Raw genomic sequence first — 21,427 nt, forward strand, 5'->3', positions numbered from 1 at the left:
TCTCGTGACATTAGGCTACAGTATGGCAAGTTGGAATGACTTCGCGAACCAAAACATTCAAAATGGCCTCTTGTGCGTCACCAACCGAGCCACGGAGTGCAGCGGCCATGGAAATGTCACAATATCTTGCGCGAGCATGTAACGAGAAGCTCATACCATGTCTATATTATAACCTAGTTTCAGGGTACAGTAGTATCTAAAACTAGGTTATAAAAACATTGTAACTAAGTTTTCAGGATGCACTCACGCTTACCAGTACATTTTTTAGGCTCTTGAGGTCGTGGCTTTCCAGTGTACACAAAAAAAAAAACTACTGAAAACTTTCGTGTAAGTACCCGACCGACAACTGGCCTGAACGTGCAATTGGATCCTGGTGGAAATGAAAAGACTGCGAATTATAGTGACGTATTCAAGCATCCTTTTCGTGATTTGAGTAGGATTTATATTTTTAAATCGTGTTTAAATGTCACAAAAAAAAACAGTATGTCGCGCAGCCTAGCAGTAGAGCTTTGAAGCTGCATTATGGAGCCGTTCGCTTTGCTGTACATAGTTTGATGCTCTTATGTGTGCCATAATTAGCATTCAGTGTTAGAGTATGTATATTATTGTCCATCCCCGCTCTATTTTGTGCTGCTTACGAGGTAAAAGGAGTTGACGCTTAAAAGCGGCACTGCCTTTGCGGCAAAAAGTGAAACATGTCGAGTCGGGGCGCATGCGTAGCAAACTGTAGCGCACAAACGCGAGCTGCTGTTGTGCTCACCTCCCACTGTTTGCAGCATGTTTTGTGTGTACACGACTTCATAGCTGCTGCAGATGGAAAAATTCTGATTATAAATGTTTCACAGCGGTTTCCGCATTACCATTCCTTGATTGGACAGTCTGACCGGTAATCTTTCCATTGCGGTGAAGAAAACTGGCACCATGAAAATTGGTTGTCGGTCCCTTTCAAAAATTTGCAAGCATAAAATGGAATCTGCTCGAATTGGACAGGATAAGTTGGAGATCATTGGGAGCGGCCTTCATCCTGCAACGGACAAAAGATGGGCTGAAGATGTTTATGATGATGATGAAGATGATGGCATATTCGATATTCGTCCAATATTCGAAGGCAAAACAGCCATTTGGGCTAGTTGGTAATGGTTCATATCTTAAAGCAAAAAGGCGCACTGTCCTTGTTCCCGCAGTGCACCTTTTTGCTTTAAGATATGATTCGAAGGCAGTTTTTTGCCTTATTCGTATTCGATTCGTGTTTGAAAATTTCAGCATTTGCACACCCCTAGTTTTTGGTCAATTGTGGTGTGTATTATGCTGCCCACTCTCTCCCCTCTTGCAATAGTGCCATGTCAGCACTGCAAGAAATAGTGAATGAATAAATGGTAAAATCGCAAGTCAAAAGATATTCTGAACCAAAAGCTGTAAGTTGTGCTGTGAAACGTTAAAAATGGAATGAGTTTAGGCACCTTTCCTGTGCTAGTGCTTGTGCCTCGCTTTTATGCAACACCTATCTGTATGACATCTTGGTGGCCAACTTATTGGCCATGAACAGGAATCATATTTATAATTTACATTTTTTTTTCATATAGTGAGTTACTGTGCATAATTTGACTTGGCAAGGCACAAATTAGACATATTTCAGATATCATTAACTTATTGTACACAAATGGGGTTCTAGGGCCTAGAATGTTCACTAACTGTTGAAAATTGGTTACTGCTGCATTTCTTTGATTTATGTTTGTTCTGATCCCCGTGGCAGTATCCTACTTTTTTTTCCTTTCTCTTAATCATTGAGCAAAGCCAACAATTTCCTGTAATTGGTGAAGAGTATTTTTATTCTGTTATATTTCAGGATGCCACTGCGTCTCCACAACTGAAGCAAATAGATTTGACAGAATCTCATGCAAACTCGATGCGCAAACTGCAGTTCCGCCTGGAAGAAATGTTCATAAATAATCAAGTTTTGCAGGAACTTCTCAGTGAATATCTTGGTATGTACCTCTTGACTGTATATTTGCATTACGATTCTGGGTGCTGAGTAAATTAGTTTGAGTTTGTCACATTGGGCTTCTAATATTTTGTGGCCTGATGTTTTGGCTTGAGCACAATATCTGATGAAGGGATGTGCATAGATTGGCAAAACAAATGGTATTCACTCGTAAATTCATTGCTTAGGGCTCACTTGGACTCAAAGTGACTGAAACTAGCTCAGCTGCGACTTTGCAGACTCTGACGCTAAAATTCTACACAGTATAGCTCACTCAGACTTCCACCATCAATATCTTACTCAGTTGGGCTCACTCGGATTAAAACTTGCTGTAATTCTAGTTGAATGGTATCACTCTGAAACCAAGCACAGCAGAATTCAGCTTAGTTGGACCCACTTGAACTCCCCCACCATGATAGGTTGAAGGCAGGTCAACTTGACCTACAGGCTCTTACTCACTCAGGCTTATACAGAACATTCCAAAGGACTACAAACAATAAACACTGAAAATGCAAACTAGTTTTAAATGTGCGTCAAGGGTGTCAAAACGAAAATGTTTTTTGTTCTGGATTTAGCTTCGTTCCTCTGAAAAGAGTACTGTAATGTTTCTGTTCAGGAACGAAAAAAAAAAATGATCTGTAACAGTTCGTAGCTGTTTTTATTTGCCTGCAAAAAAATTTCTAAGCAAAGTAATGATAAAAACATCGTATTTATTTTTCCTCATAAGCAAATTACGAATTCTTTGAGCAGGCTGAATGCTTTGCTTCAAGGGAGCGAGCATGATCTCAGGTGCAGCACGTCATCGAGAGTGCTCTCTCTTCTGATAAAACAAAGTTCAGTGCTGAGAATGCGCTGTCCACGCTGGCCTGTATAACTGGCACACCAAGGGCCACTTGCGCTTATATGCACAGCTGTGGTTGCCACTCCTTTCATTTCTTCCAAAATTTGTACTTTCTACATTCTTGCTCGTACATTCTAGGTGTGGTTGTTTGTCAAAGAGTTCTTTGTACACGGTCATTGTTCATGTCTAGGCTTGTGCGAATAGTAAATTTTAGGTTCGAAGCAAATTTGAAGCGAATGGTGATTTGGTCAAATAATTTCGAATTAAATTCGAATGGTATATATCACATATTATAAAGAAAAATGAGCATATTTATCATGACCCAACTAACCTGCACAATGTTTTTTTAAATTCAAACAAGGTATATGCAAATGTCATTCTTTTTGGATCAAAGGGAAGTGGAAGCAAACTTGAATAGTCGTAGGATTTCACTTTCGGTAGAATGCAAGTGATAACCTGTAAGATATTTTGCATTTAAAAATTTACTTAGAACATATAAGCCGGTATAACGAGCTTTTAAACTTAAAAAATGATGAATCGATGTGAGGGTACTTTGATCAGTTAACCATGAAGTGGGGCTTCACGGCAGTGCGGATTTTCCCTGGAAAGGTGTATTCACGGTATAGCACCGCTGTACTGCAGTGAAACCACTTTTACATGGGGTTACATGCGTTTTATGTCTATTTGCTCATTTCGAATACTTAGAAAATTAGAATAATTTAAATTCGTTTCGAAGCAAATTCGAATACTCTAATATTCATTTGAATATTCGAACTTCTGGAATATTCGCACAAGCCTATTAATGTTCCATTCTCAACATATATGGGTTGTGTCCAGAGGTTTATGCACTCAGTTAAAGATTTTGATGTGAATTTTATTGTTTGGTCTAAGGAGTGGAGGCTTCAAATTTAGCTAGGTTGTACTGACTGTGTCCCCATATTATAAATATGCCTTCTATGTGCCACAGGTATGTGTTATTTGTCTGTGCAATGATATAGGTAATTGGTTTCTAGAGTCCCCATGAATGTTTGCGTAGATCGGTGCAAAAGGCTTTTTGATTTTTTTTTGTTTTCTTTCTTTTTTCAATGATGTGATCAACTAATACTGGGTGTTTCAAGAAATGTGTCCGAAAATGCTCAAAGATAAGGGAAATGGAATATTTGCTCGCTGCCTTCATAATTACTTTATATGTAGTGGCAGACATCTTAAGAAAACGCGAGACATCAATTACAGCAGCACATAATTTAATTAACTTTTTAATTACGGATACAAGCAGTCAGGTCAAATAGGAGAATTGAAGTCCTTCCTTTGAAGAGCCTATTGCCTTTTTCAGATTTTGAAAAAGTGGCCTCTGGTAATCATTGCGGAGTAATGAAATTTGACTAAATTCACCTGCAAAACCGAAACCAAAGTGTAGATGATTACAATTCGCAGACGACCACGATGACATCACTGTTTGCGACAATGATTCCAGTGGTGTTATTCCTTCTTCATTTTGTGGATGTTTGTGCACCATATGTACTATAATCACAAGCACAGCCCACACACCCATGAAGAAAAGTTGGTCAGTGGTTCATGGCTGATTCTGAACGTCTCGGAAGAGTATGGTAGTAGCGCTTCTTCATGTTTGTTTCAGTTTCGCCGGCGAAATTGGTCAGATTTCATCACTCTGTCAAAATTACCAGCGTTCGCTTTTTGGAAATCTCAGAGCAGCAATAGGCTGTTTGCAGGAAGGGCTCCGATGCTTCCATTTGGCACGACCATCTGTCTCCACTAATTAGAAGTTAATTCATTTAACCTTTTAATTACTACTGTAATTGATATCTCTAAGCATGTTAATTATTTATATCTCAGCATCTACATATGTGAACAAAACATAATAGCAAGCCAACGCATTGCTGATTAAGCAAGCCAGCGAATTGCCTTAAAAGTCAATGAGAAATGTTGGCATTACTTCAAAGTTTAATAAGCACATCTGCATGTGACAACTGCCGTGAACAAACAGCGGTAACTGCTCATGGCGTTTTCCTCAATTCGCCCGTCGAGGTATATCCCTACATTTTTCTTATTTCGCCTTAAATGCTTAAGAGATTTTGGATTGTTTAGCTTCATTCAAGAAAAGGAAAGGTTTATCTTGTTTATGTGCAACTTTTGTTGCTCTGTGAGCAACCAAAGTTTTTAGGATTAGTTGTTCTGCAAATACTAGGCATACCGAGTTCTTGTGAGAAATTGGATGAACGCCACATGGTAGTAGGACATGCTTCACTGTCATGTGGCTCTGCACAAAAGGTTGTCTGCAATAAGGCAAAATACTTCTATACAACCCATAGAACCCCATGTATACACACATACTCCTCATTGTGCAGCCCCCCCCCCCCCAAGACCAGCTGTCGGCGCACGTTGGCTTTGCCGGGGGAGCAGCGCCTCATTCGCCACTATTAATGAAGCTGCCGGAGAAAATCGTGCAGACAAGTGAGGTAGCGAGCGTGCTTCTCAGTGGCTGTGCACCAGATTAGGATTGAGCAATGAGGGCAATTTAAAGAAGATACAGATTGAACAAACAGAAAGCGGAGGCACTAGAGAAAAAAAATTGCAGCAGCAGCACATGAGTGGTGCACAGTGTAAGAGAGGAGGGCAGTTAAGGCGAAGGAGAAGCCTTTTCTTTGGCTGGTTGTCAGCTGCACATGCTCCATGCTCAACGTGCACTCGTGTCCACATCAAATGTGCATTACCACTTTTATGCTGTTCAGTTTAGGACTGCATGGACTTACAACCTTGGTAGGCTTTTGAATTTATCCTAATGAAAATTTACATTTGTCTCTAATGTGATTTGTAATGTGTGTTCCCAATTTCAATACACACTGCCAAGAAGCAAATAAGTTAACATTCCCCAAATCGCCCCCTGAATGAGGCAGTTTTCAACCAAATCATCACTGGTTTATTGCAACTAGCTGAAAGCGACAAAAAAGTAAGTGTGACAAGGCAGGTTATTTCTAGCTGGTTAATTCACCGGTTGCTCCATGTCTGTGTCTCCCTCAATTAGGCAATCACAGAGTGGACACTGGCATATTGACCAGCACACCTAAAAGCCTATGATCGAAAGTATTAACAAAGGTTGTTTACGGACCCCTTAAGTACTTTTTCGTTTGTAGGGGACGTCACAGTAACTAAAGAGATGCTGCACTTTCAGCTTGCTGCTGTGCTGTACAGTGGCTGAGGGACATAAAATGCTCTAGAAATAAAATTGTCTCGGTTTCGATCTAGTTCAACAGCAACTTGTTGTTTCCCATTTGCTCCAGAGCAATGTAGAAGAGCGCAAGTAGACCCACACAGGCAAATTTGTTGGCAGGAACGTTAAGTGATGAGAGTTCAAGGTGAAATGACTAAATAGTGTTGCCTGTAAAACACATAGTTCTTACTTTATCAATCCAAACAAGTATTTTCCCTTTTGCTTTCCTTGGCTTTATGTTGCTACAGTTGAACACCTTTATAAGAGACACTGATGCAACAGACATTTGGCTGTAAAAGACGCCAGTGTGCTTACATAAAAATAGGGGTCCATCTGAAAGTGAGAATGTCGTACCCTGCTTATAAGAGACACCTCGCATAAGGGACAAGAACTGCTCCCCGGTGCATGTCTCTATAAAGGGGTTCAACTGTATATGTAGTGCAGATCCATAGGTACAACAAACAAAAGCAGTTAAAAGTTGTCTTATTTTTATGCCTTATTGTTCTAAAATGTTTAGTGGGTTTTAAGTTCTTTACTTCTGTGTGACACTCATTTCTGAATCACTGTGTTGCAAAATATACTATTTTGGGACAAATATCAGTATTCTTGTAAAAGTTCACCTCAGAGTTAGTTTTTTGTTTGCATCTGACAAAGACATTTTTCATTGCAGCATCTGAAAAAGTGGTCTCTGTTGAAGCCAGCACTCCTTCAGGAGTTGGAGCTGATGCTAGGGCGAGTGCTACTGAGCAGCTGAACCAGTGCAAAAAGGAGCTTGAGTGCAAGGAGAGGAGAGAAGAAATCTTGAAGAGGGCCATAGTTCGGGAGCAAAACTCAAAATTGCAGTTGGAAAAAGAGCTGGCAGACTGTCAAAAGGAACTACAGTCTCTCCATGAAGCACACCGGATTCTCGAAGGAGACTACAAGGCACTTGTTGAGAGAAATGCTGATTCTATTACAAAGGAACACCAAAATCATTTGTCTCTTGGGGGGCTTGAAGGCCCCACCAGGTTGGATCATATTAAGAGTTTGAGCATTGAGAAGGGCAACTCTGAAGAAACAAAGGTGTGTGATGATAGTTGTGCTTTGATGTCACGGGTTCATCAGCAAGCCCAAGAGATTGCAAGGCTGGGCAAAGAAGAAACATTGCTTAGGGACAAGGTCATGAACCTCTTGGAGGAGAAAGCACTGCTATTACAGAAACTGGATACGACACAGCATGAACATGAAGTACTCTCGGAGTCTACAAGCAACAAAATTTCTGAGTTAGTGACTAAACTGGGTCCACTATCCACGCAGAACAAGAACCAACAAGAGGAGATCAGGGGTCTGAGAGAGAGGTGTGACAGCCTATCTCGAGAGAAGGTGACTCTAGAATGTGACATAGATGCAGCCTTTTCAAAGCTTGAAGGGCTGCGAGTAGAAAACCAAGATCTGAGAGATACCCTGCTTGCACTACGAAAACAAGAGAGTCAGCTTCAAGAAAAGCTAGAGAAAGCAACAAATGAACTGCAGGCTACAAAAAAAATTTCTGAAGAGTACAGCCAAAGCGACAAGCTTTTGAGGATGGAAAAGGACAAGTTAGCTGCCAAAATAGCCGATTTATCATTATGTGTGGATGGCTTGCAATGTGAAAAGCAATCGCTTTATGAAGAAAAGCAGAGACTGATCCTTCAAGTCAGTGCAGGGGAAGATGAGGTGGAGCGAATCACCAGTAAACTTCAAAATTGTGAAGAGGAGTGCAATACGTTAAGGACACAAAAGATTGAGCTCGAGGCCTACTTGCAAGCTTCAAATGAAAAACTTGAAGAATCTGAGCATTTGACTGAGCAACTTCGAGAAGAACTCAGTGCAACAAAGATGAAACTTGAGAACATGAGCTCGCGTTGTAATCATCTTGAACAAGAACTTGGTGCTTCCAAGGATCTGCACAAGCAGCTGCAGTGGAAAAATGATGAATTGCAAAGGACACTGGAGGCAGTTGGCAGAGAGGCACAGCAAAGCAAGAGCTTTGCAAGGATGAGTGCAGACAAGAAGCACGTGATTGCCATTGTGGAACTGGAAGATAGGAAGAAAAGGTTGGCCTAATTCTTTAACTACTACACTTTCATGTGGTGTATTTACTCATGTAATGATTGCACTTTTTTTTCTGCAAAACTGACACAGGTTTGTGGTGTGGTTTTATGCAAGGTTTAATTTAGGATAAATTGTGGAAATAAGGAAACACTGAGTTCGAAGTTTTTACAATGGCTACCATAAATACAACCATAGAATGAAGTTTACCAAGGTGTACCCTTCTAATAGGTGCACGCATTCACTATGCATTACATAACTTTTTTATAGCCTAGTGCTTGCGCAGGGGATTGCAATAAATTTTTTAAAAACCCATTTCGGCATTTCCAATATCCAATCTAAGCTCTATCGAAATGATTTACCTGAAGAAGCATGATCCAGAAAAAAGTATTTTGGTGAATGTGAATGCCAAAAAAGAAGCTCAAAACTGTGCATTAACAGTAAAGTTCGAGTAGCCATCTCGTCTTTCCCACCACCAAACACCACCGTCTTGTCCGATCTGGCGAAATTCACGATGTATGCAGTCTTCTGATTAGCAGCTTTTGCTACGCCAACTTGTGCACCAACACTGCTGGCGGAGTGTTCGGCTGCTAGATTTGCTTCGAGGCCATTCACTTTATTGAACTGCCTTGGCCGCTGTTTGTTTGCTGGATCACTTCGTGCTTGTTAATAGCAGCTAATAGACACTCATTTGAAAAAATTTCAAAAATGGAACCACACATGTAAAGCAAAGCACCATCTTCATCTGATCATATGTTCATAAAAAGTGCATATCACAGGGTCAAGTGAACCATTGAAATCGCACCCGACCAAAAAAAGGTCAAACACGTTGCGCAAAAAGTGATGATTGGGCGGGTTGGTTTGTCATACGGGTATAGAGCATCATGAAAAGTGAAGAAACGGCCGAGCTGGCCAAACAAAAAAGCAAAGCGCTAGGTCCTTTTGTTTTGCTTCATGGATAATGAAGAAATGGGCGAGCAGACCATTTCTTCATTTTCTTTGATGATCTATACCAGTTTAAGTACTTCACATGAAAACCGCACGACAGACAGAGGACCAGTAAGAGATGGCAGTGCTCCATCTGTGTCCTTCCTCTACTGGTCCTCTGTCTTTTGTGCATTTTTCATGTGATTGATGTGACAGGGCCACTCATACCGCATGGCTCTGTCAACAGGACAGCCTCATGTCATTGAGGTGTGCACTACATATGATGAAAAAGATGTTGCACGGGTGTCCAAGACCCTTACCTGTGCCTCAACACAGACACATGTATTGCTCTTCATGCTAGTGAGAGAAACTATATGTCCATTTCATGTCCACTGGCAGTACAGGTGGCCTGTTCATGCAGGGCATCAAGGCAGGCATGTAACAGACTGCCTTTGTGCTCAGTACCCAAGGCAGGTGTGTAACTAGCACACTGCTCCATAGTGAGGTCAGTGCACGAGCAGCAGTGGCCACTTCTGAAAATGGTGAACATTTGGTGTCACTGCCATTGCTGCTCTCTGCTGCATCAAGTTCAGTTTGCTATAATTCATTGGGGAAGAAAATTGCATCCTGACCACAAAACTCTAAGCTGTGTGTGTGGGTTATGTCAGATCACTGAATTTTTGCAGTAGTACATATTGCTGTTTTACTGTGTTGATAGTTCGTTTACACATAAAAAGTTAACCAAAAGTGGCTAGAATATTCTCACTAGCACCCAACTGAATGGGCTGTGTGTGCACATGTGTGCACATGTGTGCAGAGTTTGCAATAAGAAATTAGATATCACATTTAGGGGTAATATGCACTTCCAGTTTGGGGGTTATTGCCTGGACAAGAGTTCTTTAAGGACTACCGACAAATTTTCGAAGTTGAATGTACAGTACTGCACGTTTCTTGCAAATACTAAAAGGATGGTACTTATAGAAATGCACATTATTGTAATAACGAGAACTAATATTGTGTTTAACAAAGAAAACCGAGCCCTTAAAAGTCACCCTCCTTACATTATTGTAATGTGACTCAAAGTGAAATGTGCTGCTATCATGTAACAGTAAGCATAAAAAAAATAGTGTTGTGTGAATTTCTTCACCTTGCACTGGCATGTGTGAACCATAGCCATAGCAACAATGAAGAAAGCCAATGTAGAGCTCATAATGCATCCTGGGTATCGAAACTGTTTCCTTGAAACAAGTATGACACCAATAAGTTATTTAGGGTGGTATCATTATATTTATTGAAAAGTTCAAAATATCATATTCGTATGCCTTCAAAGGCATACATTGCTATATAAGCCTTTGGAATGTCATCCCCCCTTTTTTCTTTCTTTTTTTTCAATATTGCTGCACGTTCACATCATTGCACGCTGGCAGTGTGTATGTGCACATGTATTTTTGCTAGAATGTTGAGCTGTCAGCTTTCCCAGAGTGCTCACATATTTCTGGAAGATGAGTAAGTTTATTAAGCAAGCATTCCATTGTGTGTGTGGGTGGGTGGGCGGGGGGGGGGGGGGGATGGCAGACGTTTGTACTGTGACTGTCCAAATGAAAATATGTTTATGTTATGGTACACCTTGTGTTCATGTTTGAGTAGAGGACAAGGAAAATATCCTAAGCCATCTGTACACTGCATGCCTACTGTAGGCTGGTATCGTACGTACTGCAGCCTCATTGCACACCTTCTCTGTAGCAGTATGTACCAAACATTTCAAACATATTTTTCTCTCATAAAATGAGCATCCTTTGGAAGCTGAAGCTTTGTTATTTCCAGTATAACTTTCCAAATTTGATCTAAGATTGTTTCATTTTGTGAACAGCTGATTTTTGGCTAATTACAGTATAAAAATATTGCTTGCACTGAGCGTCCCCCAACTAATTCATGCATCATAGTTCCCTAAAGGTATGCAATATTTTTTTAATTAGCAACAACTTATGTTAAATACCATGCAGATCTAATGGACTACTGGAGTTTGAGAGGTAGCAGCAGTTATGGATGACACAAAATTGGTTGAAGGATGAAGACAAAATATATTTGTCAAGGCAAGAATGTTGAGAGGTGCGCATGGAAAAGCATAACATATTAAATACATTAAAGGAGCGTAGGCAACAAAATCTGACAGTGAATTGACTACTGCAAACAGACAGATTAAAGGTAATTTATTTGAATGTTAAAATCTAGAAGTGGAGTGCGACTCCCTTTTCAGACTTGTCGCGATAGTCGTCATCGAACACGTCATTTCGGAGATCCAAGAGTGTGTCATTGGAGATGTGTATGGCAATGACATTTCTGAGGAGGCATTGCAAGTGAGTACATCATAGTCTGAATTTGTAACTAGAGGTAGCAGCATGGGTCCAGCCGAAAACTTTGTATTCTTGCCAAGAAGCACAAAATAAGCAACATTGCAGGATGCAGCTTCATTTTATAGCCTCACAGTCAATAAAAGCATGCCTTCATGAGTGACCAACACATCACAGTAGCACACTGTGACTGACTGCTACATGAACAGCCACCGAAAAGGATGGTAGGCCTAGCTAGGCAGACGCCACCGCTGATGCCATTTGACTCGGCCTGTACATCTCTCTTAGCTAGAGTGGTTATATTTGCCAACATGAACATTTGTACTTCTGTGTCAAGCATGAATATATGCAATTAGTTGCTCGTCGCCCTCAATGTGAAGAGCAAACATGGAAGCAAAGAGGGAGCCACTGTGTTTTCATGGGTGCTGATCAGTGTCGCCGCATTGCACTGCTATGCCTTCGCATCGGGGCTTCCAATCTCGCAAGCGGTTTGGTACTGTGTGCTGCTTTGAAATAACGTTCTGTTGAAACAAACTGCGATCTTTTTGTTTTTATGCCACCATAATCGGTGACACCTGATAAATGACTTGGCTGATCGAGGGGATTGGAGAGGCAACGAACTGGCCAGTCAATGGTGGCACCGTCGTTCATGGTAGGCAGTGTGACACTTCAGCCACACTAGCATAGGCTCTGGCCTCCATGATGTTGGGATGGGACAAAATGAAAATCTCCTCAGTTCGCCACATGCCGGTTGGCTGATTCCATGCCGCATTATGACGAAACGCGCCATAGTATGTTGGATTTCAAAATTGTATGTTTGATGATAATTACTATGTTGAAAATATGCCAGGGCATGCATGTAATGGCAGTGTCAACACGTGGGGTTTACTGTCGTCACAGCTGTAATTGTCCACATGATGTTGCTGTCATGTGACACTGCTCCGTTTTGTAACTCGGGTTTTCCACCTCTTTTTGGCAGGTTTCTTGTGATTGTGAACTGTACCATATAAATTGCATAATAATCAGTTACTGGGGTCACGATCGTGCACATGCCACTCGTACTTACGGTCCCCAATAAACGGCCTTCTACACAGGATAATAAAATTGTCACCCGTCACGGTGGTCTAGTGGTTAAGGTACTCGACTGCTGACCCGAAGGTTGTGGGATCGAATCCCGGCCGCATTTTTGGTGGAGGCGAGAATGCTTGAGGCCCGTGTACTTAGATTTAGGTGCACGTTAAAGAACCTCAGGTGGTCAAAATTTCTGGAGCTCTCCACTACGATGTCCCTCATAATCATATTGTGGTTTTGGGACGTAAAACCCCAATAATTATTAATTATAATAAAATTGTCATGGAAAACTTTGCTGTCCACACTCCTTTGAAGGCTTCAGTTCAGTGCAATTTTATTTCAACATGAGAAGACAGTAATGTGGGCATTGGACAAAAAGCCTCGAAATTGGGCTTGACAGTGTCCACTGGCCATCACATTTGAGTGGCAGCAGTACTACATCGCAAAAGATGATACAAAATTAGCATTATACAGTACAACAGTGCAAAAGATAATACAAGAATGTATATTAAACGATCAAAGAAGTACATACTCCCAAGTTTACATGTTTTACGAGTACAACATCTCGACAAAAAGAAAACAAACAGAAAGACAATATGCGGAAATTCAATCGAGACATAATAAGTGCCGAGTAATATGTACAATATTAGAGAATAAATTGATAAGCTAAGCATATTGCACAGAAATCCATACTTCGAGCAAACCCAGTAGGTACCGGGTTCGATTCCCAGTGCCAACGAAAAATCCACTGGTTTTTTTCCCAAGGGGTAGAGAAATGCACCGACGTGGCATTCGATTGTTTGTCTTCTCATCTTAAAAGGTGGCCCCATAAGGATTTGTGAAAGCCTCTGGGTGGAATTTAAAAGGACACTAAAGAGAAAAACGATCTTTCGCGTATTAGTAAATTACAACTTCACAATACCAAAAACACCACTCGTACCGTGAGAAGACATTTGGTAAGCAAGAAAATGCATGAAAAGAAAATACGGGTGGCGACGCCATGGCACCTTACTATTCCCACACCAAATGCCGTGACGTCGTAGATTTGGACAGTGTCTGCTAGGTCATATGTAGTTCCTAATCGGTAAAAATGAAGTACATTGTCTTCTGAGGGGATCATAGGCTTAACATACGAAGTTTTAGGAAATTTCTTTGAGCCAATGTCACCAAAATACGAAAAATGCGCTTTGAAATTCATTATGTAATGCACGGAGATTTCAGCGTGAAATTAAAAAATGAAACTTTGACCTTGATTTCCTTCTCTAATAAACCTATGATGGTGAAATTAACGACAGGAGAGTTCTCAGAGTACAATTTATCAATCTAAGGCGATTCATTGTTCCACTTTAGTGTCCCTTTAGCCCACTACAGTCTTGGTGAAATAGCCAAGCATCCACCACTGCTGTGGGAGGTAGGGAATTGCTGCCACCAGGTACCTACCGGGATAATAGGTACAAGTGCGATTCTGGCCAGGTGTTCAGCAGAACAAAGCTATATATATCTATATTTCACTCTTCAGGTTCCATGTAAAGAGAGTCCACTGTAGTGGCTATTTCATTCTCTAAAAAAATTTTTTTTCCTTGAATTACCACTGGGAGTGTGTTAATGCCATTTTATTTAGAAGCAATGGGACTTTCTACAAGTGCCATATTTCCTCCATTTATCTTACCTATCTTCCCATTCCAGCTTGCAGAGTGCAGTGACTGAGCTCAAGCTCAAGCTAGAAAGAGCAATGCATGAAAACAGATGCCTGAGATTTGAGCTTAGAGCAAGGGAGCAGTTCCAAGTTGGAAACAGTTCAGGTAAGACTTTTTCTTCGTTCCCGCTACTCCCTTGTACTATGTCACTTTTTTTTTATTGTTTTCCAATTTTATCCTGTTTCTCTTGATCACATAAGTAGAATGATCTCGCGATACTGTTGTCCGCAAAGGATTTAGCAACTAATCAAAACAAAATGACGAAATTCTGCTGGATATATAAACAGAACTCTACCCAGTTACAGCCACAATATTTAACAGTTCAATTAACGATTTTTTTAAATTGGCTCAGAAATTTCAATCAAACAATAAAAATTGCTCTTTACAGTGAAACTTTGATCAAATATGTAGCCCTCTCTCTTTTTTTCTATGCATGATGAAAGGTATATGTAAATTGGCTCCTATAAAATGCACCTTGCTTTTGTTTTGTGATGCATTGTATGTATACATACCTTGCTTGCCTTGTATGTATACATACCTTGTCTTGTAGAAAGTGTATTCTGTCAATACCATTTGAACTGCAAAGCAAACATTTTGCTTTGATTTCTTAACTGTGTTTTGTGACTGCATGGTTTATTCACAGGTCCCCTGAAATAACTGCAGTTGTGCCTCATTGTCATGACCCTTGTTACTATGGGCACACTATAAGACAATTTTCATGGGCACCAAATACATTTTCATGCCATTAACCATTTACCTTCTGAATTAAAAAAAAATTTGGAAATTACTTAATTCTTTCAGTGTTCAAGAAATCTGCACATTAAATGCAAAAATTTTTTTGAAAACATTTTTGTTTGAGAGCACACCAAAAAAAAGTTATTTAGTATAGGAAAAGTTTATTTCTCTGAACAGTTCGCACTTTGTCTTCCTTGCAGCATTGTATGCATGGAGCCTTTGCTTAGCATTACCCATTACCACATGAATCACTGCACTATGATGCTGTTTTCTCTCCAGTAGGGATAAAAGCTTTCAACCAAGTCTTTTCTTTCTCTCTCACTCTTTTTAATCTCCCTGAAAAAGACTAAAGGTAGCAACATTCTTTTATCTCGCCATCAGTGACAATGAAGGGGGGTAGGTGAGAATGCCTGTGCTTCCCTATTGGTAGAGTGGAGTCGTGGGGCAGCAGCTGCGCCGCCTCCACAGAAATGTGTGCTGTCAGCTGCACCTCTCTTTTTTTTTTTAGTTCTTGCTTTTAGGAGAATCAGCGCCATGACACTTGGTTGTGTATGCCATAAGTGCACTGTCGATGGCAATGCATGCGGCACCTTTCGCTCAAGCTTCAGCGCCACTAGTTTCATTACCGAATCTTGTCGTGAGTGTTGCTGTCTGAAGTATGAAGAATACAAATATGAGAGAGGGCTGCCTTACGTGGAATGGTGTTCACTAGGCATTACAGTGTTCGTATTTGTTTCGACACGAATTTAAATTATTCGAAATTTCGAAGTATTCGAAATGAACGAATAGACATATGTAAACCGCATGTAACCCCCTGTAAAGGTGGTTTCACTGCAGTGAAGGGGTGCTATGCTGTGAATACACCTATCCAGGGGAAATCCGCACTGCCTCGAAGCCCCATATCAAGCTTAAATGAGCATATCACCCTCACATCGATTCATCATTTTTTTAGTTTAAAAGCTTGTTTTAATGGCTTATATGCTCTAAGTATAGTAAATTTTAAAACGTAACATATTTTACTGGTTTTCACTTGCATTCTACCGAAAGTCAAATCCTGCTACTATTCAAAGTTTCTTCCACATCCCTTTGAACAAAAAAAAATGACATTTGCACATGCCTTGTTTCAATTTAAAAAAATATTTTGCAGGTTAGTTGGGTCATGCGAAATATGCTCATTTTTCTTTATAATATGTGATATACAGGGTGTTCTTTTTTAGACGATACAGATTTTTAATAAAAATCCTATGACAGTAAGGCACCTGTCGTTTTCGCACATGAACTCCACGTCAAGGCAGAAATACTTTGCCGCAGTTAAAAATGACACTTGCGACTAATTAACAAAAACTCGTTAATTAACTTTTTAATTAGTGACCTGAGGGCAGGTGTTTATATTACAAAGTTGTAGTGCATGCCAATTCATGGCATACCTATTTTTTAGAAATCACAAAAGTTGCACGTAGTTAGAGATATTCGTCATTGAATTTCAAGGGCGAAATCAAAACTGATCACGCAAGGCGCACACGAAGTGCAACCGTTCTGCTACGACTTACCGGAACTACCCATCACAAGGAAGTGCCGAAATTTGAATGAAGGCGCAACACGGCCATATGTTTTCGTGAAAAGCTGCAAGTCATCTCACATGTGCCCGTGCATCGCCTTACTTTTGCACGTAGTGTTTGGTGCTTATCCGTTTCTTTTGAACTGTGCACAAGAAAACCGAAATATCAATCTTTTCTTTGTCTGGGAAGCATAAAACTCGGGCGCAACCACTGCGGCGCTTCTTCTTGCAGACAGGTGAAATGGTTTTTGGCGTCTCTTTATAGTTTAAGAAAGAAACAGATAAGCACCACCAATCACGCGCAAACATTGAGCTGTCTACTGGTGTATTTCAGAATGCTTGCCAATTTTTCTGACCATTTTCTGCTTCGGTGCACCGTCATTCAAATTTCGTCACTTCCCTGTCGCGTGTCGTTCCAGTGTTCCGCTGTGCTTCGTGCGCCCCGGGCGCGATCAGTTTGTTTCGTCTCTTTCTTGTCCTTGTCTTTTGTGCGCACTAAAAAGTTTAAATATGGATACATACCAACTTGCCCACTTATCAGTCACCCTGTATGCTATTCGAATTCGATTTGAAATTATTCGACCAAATCACTATTCCCTTCGGACCTAAAATTTACTATTCGCACATGCCTAGTGTTCACGCATGAACGATTAACACATTAACAGTAAGTACTGCTACTGGCAAGTTCGTGATCATGATTGTTTGCAAGCGTGTCAGTGAATTTATGGGGGAAGTGAAGCTTTGCATAAGCTTGGCTGTAGCATACAAGCTTACACTTATGGGGTCTAGCAAAGGAATTGCTTGAAATAATGGCAATAGCTTATACCAGGCATTTTTTTATTTACTGTATTAAGCTTTGCAAAAAAGTTGCCTGCAGCAAATAGCATAGTTAAGCCTTACTTTAGCTATATTTGTGCACTTGTATCGGGCTGCACTTTGTACCATGCTTTTACAAATCTGTATTTCTTGCAGTTTTTGTCATGTAGCCTTTTCAAGAAAGCAGTAGTTCTCTGAAAAATGAGTGGGGTCATTCCATGCCAAATGTTCCAGCCATTTTGACAACCATCTCAAATGTATTTGAAGTAAATTGTGCTTGTTTACTGCATTGCAAATAGTGATGTGAGAGAAAAAAAAAGTTTTGATCACAAGGGAGCCTTCTGATTATTGCAGAATGTCATTTGAGTAATGTTCACCAGAAAATTAGTTCTGAAAGCATCATTTTTAAGCCAATACCAAACTTGGTGTACGTTCTAAGCAAAGCTAATTTGTTTAACATGTTCAAAGTTAAATGAAATAACATTTTGGCCATATATGCCTCTAGAAATTCTGGCAAATTGTGCTATACTTGCATTTTTTGCCTTTGTGATATTGCACTGTCTGAATGTCTGAGTAATCAGCACTTACACCGCAGAAGATATATTCTGCGTTAAAAATATTTTTCGACCACTGAAATTTGAAAATATTATGAAAAAAAAAGTCACAAATTTGAGAAAACTTCTATTTCGGACTACATTGAGAAGCAATATATACCATGTGGTGCCCTAATTAAATATCAACGTTATACCTTAATTGAAAGCAAAGAACTAGTTCATCTTATATTGCAAGTTTTATCATTAGTACATTTTTTGTTTTAGGCAAGCAAATAATTTTTGAGGTTTATCCTTGATGGCAGTCTTCGCACTTGTACATGCGGCAGATTCACTAAATGGCTCATCCATGTTGTGATGGAATGGAGCACCGAAGAACCCTTTCTTTCATCAACAAGAGCTTGATTTGGGCATGTTGGTTCACTCTAACAATTGTAGGTGCAATGCAACAAATACAGGAAGGAAAAAAGAGACAGGAAAGAGCACCGACTTTCTGAGAAGGGGGGGGGGATTGGTGGCTTGCGGCAGTTTTACACGTTGCGTCATCAAAGTGAGGGGAGAGGAAAGCAAGTGGTTCACTTCGCTGAACATAATAGCATCGGTGTTGCAATACTCAGGGCAACATTCAATGTTTTCATGACAACCCGCGGCTGCAGAGCAGACGTAACAGCTTCGCTTGTCTATATTAAAGCAGTATGTTGTACCTGCATTTCTTTCAGGTTCATGCATGACAATTAGCCGCACTGGAAAGGGCTTCACCGGTGTAGCATCAAAGCACAGTTGCTGGATGTCAGGTTCAAGAAGATATATATATTTTTTCCATGTCATTGAAATTAGTTTTGTGTACTTCGATATTACTGAAACATTCGTCCTGCACTTCCTGTTCAGAAAAAGAAAAAAAAAAGACGCCTTTGGCGGCTATACGTTGTTTAAAAGACTGAATTTCAATTGAACGTGGTCTCAATGAAATAAATGGCCGATTTTACTGATTTCATTATATTGAAGTTTAACTATATTTGCTTTTGATTGCATCTCCATGTAGTCCAAAATGCAGGTTTCCTCAACTTCAGTGGTTCAAAAATATTTTTAACACAAAACATGTCTTCCGTAGAGTATTGATTACTCAGATATTCGCACTTAGCGCAATGTTATGGGGGCAGAAATGCAAGTATAGCACATTTTGGCAGAATTTTTGAAGCCGTACATAGGAGAAAAGTTGCAGTAATTTTCAAACGTGTTGAATATGTTAGCTTAATATGTAAACCAAGTTTGGTATTGGAATGAGAAACGGTGCTCTCGGAATAAATTTTGTGATAGACATCACTCAGATGACACTGCGAAATTCAGAAGGCTCCCACGTGACCAAAAATTTCTTTCTTTCTGAAATATTCTAGCAGTTCACTTTTTCCAATGCAGAAAAACAAGCATGACTTTCTTGCAATACTTTTGAGGTGGCTGCCAAAATTGCTGGGACATTTGGTGTGGAATGACCCAGTGGCCTTGGTCTGTTAATGACCGTAATTCAATGGGAGTGATTCGACAAACCAGCAGCTAGTTTAATGTGGAATGTTACTCCTTCCAGGTGCAGGAAACATGAGCGCATCAGATGCGTCACTGCGGTTCATCACTGCTCTAAACAGCAGCTCACCTCCTCGGCTAAGCCCTCACCAGGCCACTCCAGACTCCTCATCCTCGAGGCAGCCTGTGACCCCACTGGGTGCTAGTCGTCATTCCTGTACGCACTCCAGGTCACAGCACACCTCTCCTGACTTGGGTATTGATTCAGATCCGATGCCAGAGCATGAGTTCTACTCAACACCTGCTGACTCAGTGGTAGCTCTCATGGAGCACTGGCAGCACCGTATGGGCCCTGATTGGAGCATCTCTACTGCACACTCGGCGCCCGACGCCATTGGCAGTAACTGCCAGCTCTGCCAGCAAGGCAAGGAAAATACCTCTTCATGGAAGCTGAGAGCCAATGCAACGTGCCCTGCTGGAGACCTGCTGGAACGATCAGACTCCCATTCTCGTAGGCATTGTTTTTCTTCTGTAGCACTTGCTTGCATTTTGACTCTTAGAAGTTTGTGTTTTTAGTAAGTGAGTGCTTTAAGAGTAAACTGATAATCCAGCCTTGCCAGAATTGCTTTTCTGTGGGAGCGATCTTTTTCATGTGAAAAATGTGGTCAGTAGTAGTAGAAGACATAGTTCTTATGCAGAGGACATACTTAGTGGGAGAGCTTGTAGAACAACCAGCAGTCTTGCGTAACTTGAAGTGACCTAATGAAAGTAAGGTGTAAGCTTCCTTTCATACATTCTTTTTTAAATTATACACTCTATTATGTAAAAAGAATTGTCTGCTGCCATACTGGTGCTATTTGAGATCATGGTTAAAAAGTATAATTGATTTCTGTATATTCACTTCCATTTTTCATCGTGTTACAGGGTGAAAAAGCTTCCTTGGTGTTACATTTGATTAGCTCTAATTTAGCACTGTAGCTTATTTCAGCAGTCTTTTCAATACTGAGAAACCCACAGGAAGACTTGCATACCCTCTTGAGACCCCTTGTGCAGTGCAGTGTTCTGTTAGAAAGAACGCTAGTGCATGGCGGCCGTGTTCTGTGATGGTGGTGAGAACATGTCCCACCGGACGCATGCACTTCAAGCATGAGAGGTAACACTAGCTGGACACCCGCCGTGGTAGCTTAGCACTTGGGGTGTTGCACTGCTAAGGTCGAGAGCGCGGGTTCAATTCCTCGCCATGGCGGCTGCATTTCGATGGGGGCGAAATGCAAAGAGCACCCATGTACTTAATTTAGGTGCACGTTAAGGAACCCCACATAATCAAAATTTCCAGAGCCCCCCACTACGACATCTCTCATAATCATATTGTGGTTTTGGGGCGTAAAACCCCAACAGTTATTATTAGCACTGGCTGAATGTCACCTGCTGTGGTGCTGGGCCACATTAAAAAATGGAATAGCACTTCATTTCAGTAATCACAATGGCTGTTACCAGTAGCCGTTCATTCCACAGTGGTGTCGCTTGTTTGCATCACTCTGTCTGAAACTGCTAGGCCAGAAGGTAACAGATGGCAGATTGCATAGGTGTATAGTTTTCATTTTCCCAGGGCGGGGGTATGTACAAAGGATGTTCATGATGTTCATATTATTGGCATGAAGAAAGAGAGACAAAGAAACTAAATTTGAATAGAGGGTTATTCTTTCTCTAAATAACCTTTTCCCAAAGTCATGCACTTCTGCTAAAGATGCATGAGCTGCCGCAGGCCATTGCTGTATAACTCTTCATTTTCATAGTTCAGGAAGAGCTCAACATCAAATATGACTTCTTCATCGTCCCAAAAATGTTTCCCGTGTAGTGTGCTCTTCATGAGAGGGAAGAGGATGAAGTCACTTGGGGCGAGGTCAGTTTAATATGGCTGGTGAGGCGCAATTTTGTAGCCGAAGGAGGCTGCATGCGTAACAGTCACCTTTGCTGAGTGAGCCGGCCACCCACACACTCTGCAGAGAGGCAAGCTATTATAGCTGCCATGGCCAGTTAGCCAACCCGTGGAATTAAAAAAATATAACAGTTCCTATTTAA

At 40.8% G+C, this 21,427-nt stretch overlaps 1 protein-coding gene across 1 annotated transcript in view; it reads left to right on the top strand.

Annotated features, from left to right (window-relative positions):
* The window catches only part of LOC119401993 (uncharacterized), a 160,456-nt gene that overhangs the window by 104,776 nt on the left and 34,253 nt on the right, over positions 1–21,427 (top strand). Inside the window, exons 19-22 of the mRNA XM_049417623.1 lie at positions 1,847–1,985; positions 6,722–8,126; positions 14,157–14,272; positions 19,410–19,856. Coding sequence (XP_049273580.1) covers positions 1,847–1,985; positions 6,722–8,126; positions 14,157–14,272; positions 19,410–19,856 — 2,107 coding nt within the window. The remainder of the gene's footprint in view (positions 1–1,846; positions 1,986–6,721; positions 8,127–14,156; positions 14,273–19,409; positions 19,857–21,427) is intronic.

Source organism: Rhipicephalus sanguineus, chromosome 1 (assembly GCF_013339695.2).
Source record: "Rhipicephalus sanguineus isolate Rsan-2018 chromosome 1, BIME_Rsan_1.4, whole genome shotgun sequence".
Classification (NCBI taxonomy): Eukaryota; Metazoa; Arthropoda; class Arachnida; order Ixodida; family Ixodidae; genus Rhipicephalus; species Rhipicephalus sanguineus.